Here is a 5,913-nt window from a genome sequence, read left to right as displayed (position 1 = left end):
ATGCCGAGCTGTCTAAATGTTTAAGAAAGAACTGCAGATGCTGGAAAAATCGAAGGTAGACAAAAATGCTGGAGAAACTCAGCGGGTGAGCAGCATCTATGGAGCGAAGGAATAGGTGACGTTTCGGGTCGAGACCCTTCTTCAGACTGCCTCACCCGCTGAGTTTCTCCAGCATGTGTGTCCACCACCGAGCTGTCTAAATGTTTGCGCGGCGCAGGGTCCCCACCTGCTGGTAAAACCCGATACTGCGGAATCGGCCGATATATGAACCCATTGCCCGTGGGGATGGTGAATCTGGGGCAGAGAGAATGAACAGATTGCGATGCTGGAGGCCGGCATCGACGTGGGAGCAGCGGCGGTGACTGAGACACAATCCGGCATGACGAGAGAAACGAACAGGAGAGACCTCAAGAGCTACCGGGTTGTCTAACTTGAGTAATACATTGTGCTATTATTTACATTGTTTTTCATCAACTTCACGAGTTAATACAAAACTGTTCTTAATAAACAAAACCTAACCTTCTTATTAAGGAACTAATGTCAGTAGGTGATCAATGTATCAGGATGTAGATGTCGCTGCAAGACCAGCATTTATTGCACATCACTAATTGCCCTCTGAGTTGATCGCTCGGACAATTCCAAGGACATTTGATCTTCAACCACTTTGAACGAGTTGGATCTTAAACAAAATAAGAGTGGATGCGGTCATCGTATTTCAGACAGTTTATTTATTTCAAGAATGTGAGGTGATGAACTGTATTTAAGGTGGGGGGGAAATACTTCAAATTGTGTCCCTGGTTTGTGTCAGTGGATTCCTCGTTCGGTAACTAAATCCGTGCCTCGTCACCGCGCCCCAACCTCCAGTTGATGCCTCCAGTTCACCACTTCCTATTGGATTGCGGCCCTTGGGTTCAAGCCGGGATTATTCCCGTCATGATCTTCCACACCTCTATAAAATCACCCCTCATCCCACTGCGTTCCAGGGTATAAGGTCCTAGTCTGCCCAACCTCTCCCTCTAGTGAGGCCCTCAGGCCCAGGCAACATCCTCATCAATATAGTCTACACCCTTTCCAGTTTATCCACATTCTTCACACAGCAGAGTGAACAATACTGAACATGTTACTCCAAACTGACCATCCTTAATATGAAATGATGCACGGTTTCTCCAAATATAGATGCATCTGAAGACTGGAGCGTGAGAGACGAGTGCACTGATGTGGATTAAAATATGTTTACTTCCATGCTGATCCCGGGCTGTGAACGGAGATGCGGGCTGCGGGTTCCACTGCCCAACAGGGGCAACGCCTCCTCAGTTACACCTCCTTAGCGCCAAATATCCTATAGGATCTTTGTTTAGCGCTGGTCCCTGTTCCTTTCTGCCCTGCCTTAGACAATCCCAGGGCAATCTCTCCGCTTTCGTCTCACTTCAGGCCGGTTTAATGCCTAACTGACCCCTCCCTCGTGTGAGATTAGTTGGGAGTGGCCAGGACACTGAACACTGAACACTTGCAGCCCAATAACATTCATTGCCCGGGACGGCAGCGCGCGCAGTGGAAAACACTTTGAACCAGGAAGTGGAGGTTAAAATGGCTGCGAAATACATTTTCGACAGTTTCACCGAGGAGGCAGTTTGTCCCATCTGCCTGGATTTCTTCACCGATCCGGTGATACTGGAGTGCGGGCACAACTTCTGCCGCTCCTGCATCACACAGAGTTGGGACAGGGAGGGGAGAAACTCCTGCCCGGAATGTAGAGAGGAATTTACAGACCGCACCCTCAGGGTGAATCGGGCCTTGGCGAGACTGTCTGAGAAAGCTCGAACACTGAGCCTGAATCAGACAGAGAAGGAAAATAAACTTCACTGCGAGAAACATCAGGAAGAACTGAAGCTGTTTTGTGAAACTGACAAGAAACTGATCTGTGTGATTTGTCGAGATGGGCGGGAACACAGAGATCACCGCTTCATGCCGATAGAAGAAGCTGTTGAAACCTACAAGGTAAAAGCAAACCGATTCTGATCACATCATTGTGTCATGTTTTGTTTATTTTCTGACATTTTTCTTCTCTGATCTGAAACCCAACTCCAGGATCAGGTGAAATCTTCCTTCGAATCTCTCACAAAAAAGAAATCAGAGATCGAGCAAATGGAGCAGCAACAGAAAGAGAAGATTTCTGTTGTTCTGGTGAGGTTTTCCAATTTCGATTTCCTGATCTTGTGTAGTTTTCATCAATGTGATGCATGTAACGTCAGGACACCTCTATACAGCACAAGAGCTGAGGGTTGGAGCTATAGAGATAGAGACTGGGCGGGCAGGTACTGACTGTAGATAGAGTGGATGTGGAAAGGATGTTTCCACTGGTGGGACTGTAGGACCAGAGGTTACAGCCTCAGAATTAAAGGGCGCTCTTTTAGAAAGGAGGTGAAGAGAAACTTAGAAAAGCGGTCACGGTGGTGCTGCCTGACAGCGAATGCAGTGCAGGAGACCCGGGTTGGATCCCCACTACGGGTGCTGTCTGTGTGGAGTTTGTACGTTCTCCCCGTGACGTTTCCTCCGAGATCTTCGGTTTCCTCCCACACTCCAAAGGTTTGTAGGTTAATTGCCTTGGTAAATGTAAACATTGTTAATGTGTGGGGATTGCTGGTGGGCGCGGACTCAATGGGCCGAAGGGCCTGTTTCCGCGATATTTCTAAACTAAAAGACATCCTAAACTTATTTTGTCAGAGGGTAATTAATCTATGGAACTCATTGGACATGTTGGACCAAATGGCCTATTTCTGTGCTCCATGCCACAAGGTTGATTGGCCAACTACCCCCTCGCATATCGTTAGGAAACACAATATAGTGACATTATATATTGATTTTCACCTTTCATTTCACAGGAAGAGTCACACAACCTTCAGTCACAGATCACATCCCAGTTTGCTGAACTGCACCAGATTTTCACTGAGAAGGAGCGGCGTGTACTCGCAGATATCCGGGAAGAAGAGGAGAAAATTCGGAACGCAATGGAGAAAAGGCTTCAAGAGATTCAAGCAAATTTAAATTCCATCCAAAAGGAACTCTCAACGTTGCAGGAACAGATAGATCAAAAAGACAACGGGATATTTCTGAAGGTGAGGGGTTACACTACAGTTGCGAAGTGAAACTGCACACTCACAGCATGGTGGGTGACATTTCTGAAATTACATAGAAACATAGACAATAGGTGCAGGAGTAGGCTATTCGGCCCTTCGAGCCTGCACCACCATTCAATATGATCATGGCTGATCATCCAACTCAGTATCCTGTACCTGCCTTCTCTCCATACCCCCTGATCCCTTTAGCCACAAGGGCCACATCTAACTCCCTCTTAAATATAGCCAAATGAACTGGCCTCAACTACCTTCTGTGGCAGAGAATTACAGAGATTCACCACTCTCTGTATGAAAAATGTTTTCCTCATCTCGGTCCTAAAAGATTTCCCCCTTATCCTTAAACTGTGACCCCTTGTTCTGGACTTCCCCAACATCGGGAACAATCTTCCTGCATCTAGCCTGTCCAACCCCTTAAGAATTTTGTACGTTTCTGTAAGTTCCCCCACTCAATCTTCTAAAATCTAGCGAGTACAAACCGAGTCTATCCAGTCTTTCTTCATATGAAAGTCCTGCCATCCCAGGAATCAGTCTGGTGAACCTTCTCTGTACTTCCTCTATGGCAAGAATGTCTTTCCTCAGATTAGGAGACCAAAACTGTATGCAATACTCCAGGTGTGGTCTCACTAAGACCCTGTACAACTGCAGTAGAACCTCCCTGCTCATATACTCAAATCCTTTTGCTATGAATGCTAACATACCATTCGCCTTCTTCACTGCCTGCTGCACCTGCACGCCTACTTTTAATGACTGGTGTACCATGACACCTAAGTCTCGTTGCATCTCCCCCTTTCCTAATCGGCCACCATTCAGATTAGAGTCTACTTTCCTGTTTTTGCCACCAAAGTGGATAACCTCACATTTATCCACATTATACTGCATCTGCCATGCATTTTCCCACTCACCCAGCCTATCCAAGTCACTTTGCAGCCTCCTAGCATCTTCCACACAGCTAACACTGCCCCCCAGCTTCGTGTCATCCGCAAACTTGGAGATGTTGCATTCAATTCCCTCGTCCAAATCATGAATATATATCGTAAATAGCTGGGGTCCCAGCACTGAGCCTTGCGGTACCCCACTAGTCACTGCCTGCCATTGTGAAAAGGACCCGTTTACTTCTACTCTTTGCTTCCTGTCTGCCAGCCAGTTCTCTATCCACATCAATACTGAACCCCCATTACCGTGTGCTTCTTCTTCTTCTTCTTCTTCTTCTTTTTTGGAGTTTTACGGCAGCCGGCATCCACAATGTTGCATTGCTGCCACCTTCTGGCTTCACTCCACAGTCCTCATGTCTTTACTTTATATCCTTTTTATAAGGCCAGAGGCCCTCAAGAAATTAAACAACAAATTTACTCCTTTTCCTTCCCCTCCATACTCTAGAATGTTCTTTTCTGATATATCTGTCATTCCAATTTTCTTCATTTCATTGATCAAAACTCTTCTTTCTGTTGCATATCTTCTACATGCAATTAGGGCATGCTGAACTGTTTCCGGCTGATGGCATTCCTCACACATCCCAGTAGGGTGTTTTCCCAACATTTTTAATGTGCTGTTCAGGTGGGTGTGTCCTATCCTCAATCTTGCTAATACTACCTGTTCTCTCCTGTTCCCCCCTCTTCTTGCTGTAATGCCCACTCTGTTTTGTAGCGAATAGAGGTGTCTCCCCTTTGTCTCCTGTTCCCAGTATTGTTGCCATTCCTGATTTATTTTCTTCCACACAATGTTGTCTTCCTTCAGATTTGGATAATTGTAGGTTTACCTCTATGTTCTCTTTTTTAACGGCCTCTTTTGCTAATTTATCCACTTTTTCATTTCCTAGCACACCAATGTGTGCTGGGACCCACAACAAAGTCACGTCACTGCCCTTCCTTGTTACTTGGCTTAATAGTAGTAGTATTTCATACACTAGGTCAGGCCGCCTATGGGATGCACCAGACCCAATACTCTGGATTGCAGACAATGAGTCGCTACAAATTAATATTTTGCATGGTTGCACCTGTTCTATCCACCGAACTGCCATCAAAATAGCGTAGAGTTCCACTGTATATACTGCCAAATAGTTATTTGTTCTTTTGCAAATTTCAACATTCATCCCTTGCACTACCACAGCTGCCCCTGTTGTTTCAGCTACTGGGTCCTTTGATCCATCTGTGAAGATTAAGAGGTGTTCCCTGTATCTATTATATATATGGTTATGGTATTCTGTTTTTAGGTCCGAATTTTTCTCCCTCCTTTTTGCCTCCCATATCTCCAGATCAACTTTTGGGATGTTCAGTAACCATATTGGGACAGATGGCCACAATACTGCAGGGCAGAACTCTTTGTCCTCTACTTCCATGTCCCTTGCCACACCTCCTCCAACCCAGCCGAAGCTTCCAGACTGAGCCACCCCTCTCTCCCAGCACTCCTGTACTACCTGTTTTGTTGGGTGGTTCTCTCCATGACCCTTAAGGCTTAGCCAGTAATTAGCCATTAGTTGTCTGCGGCGCAGTCTCAACGGCATCTCCCCAGTTTCCACCTGTAGTGCACATACAGGTGACGTCCGCACACCTCCTATACAGATTCTTAGAGCTTCCGCTTGGACTTTGTCCAACTCGAACAACACTGACTTAGATGCTGACCCATAAGCTATACTGCCATACTCTAGTCTGGATCTGATCAGTGATACATAGATATGTTTAAGAGATAATATATCTGCTCCCCACTCTAAACCTGCCAAGCATCTCATTACATTGATGGCTTTTTTGCATTTTCCAATTATTTTTGTAATGTGGACCTT

At 45.9% G+C, this 5,913-nt stretch overlaps 1 protein-coding gene across 1 annotated transcript; it reads left to right on the top strand.

Moving 5' to 3' along the window:
• The first annotated feature begins 205 nt into the window (after nucleotides 1–205).
• LOC129715953 (nuclear factor 7, brain-like) lies at nucleotides 206–4,290 on the top strand. The gene is made up of 3 exons (XM_055665840.1): nucleotides 206–1,998; nucleotides 2,089–2,184; nucleotides 2,883–4,290. The coding sequence occupies exons 1-3, from the start codon at nucleotides 1,588–1,590 to the stop codon at nucleotides 3,144–3,146; spliced, it is 771 nt and encodes a 256-aa protein (XP_055521815.1). The 5' UTR covers nucleotides 206–1,587; the 3' UTR covers nucleotides 3,147–4,290.
• Nucleotides 4,291–5,913: the final 1,623 nt, after the last annotated feature.

This window comes from Leucoraja erinacea, unplaced genomic scaffold (assembly GCF_028641065.1).
Source record: "Leucoraja erinacea ecotype New England unplaced genomic scaffold, Leri_hhj_1 Leri_1542S, whole genome shotgun sequence".
Lineage (NCBI taxonomy): Eukaryota > Metazoa > Chordata > Chondrichthyes > Rajiformes > Rajidae > Leucoraja > Leucoraja erinaceus.
This window is presented reverse-complemented; position numbering and strand designations above follow the sequence as displayed.

Excerpts from the sequence above, each read along its gene's own strand:
- LOC129715953 (XM_055665840.1), top strand. The coding sequence starts at position 1,588 with ATGGCTGCGAAATACATTTTCGACAGTTTCACCGAGGAGGCAGTTTGT. Across the intron at positions 1,999-2,088 it reads AAGCTGTTGAAACCTACAAG|GATCAGGTGAAATCTTCCTT; the intron begins GTAAAAGCAAAC and ends ACCCAACTCCAG. Across the intron at positions 2,185-2,882 it reads AGAAGATTTCTGTTGTTCTG|GAAGAGTCACACAACCTTCA; the intron begins GTGAGGTTTTCC and ends TTCATTTCACAG.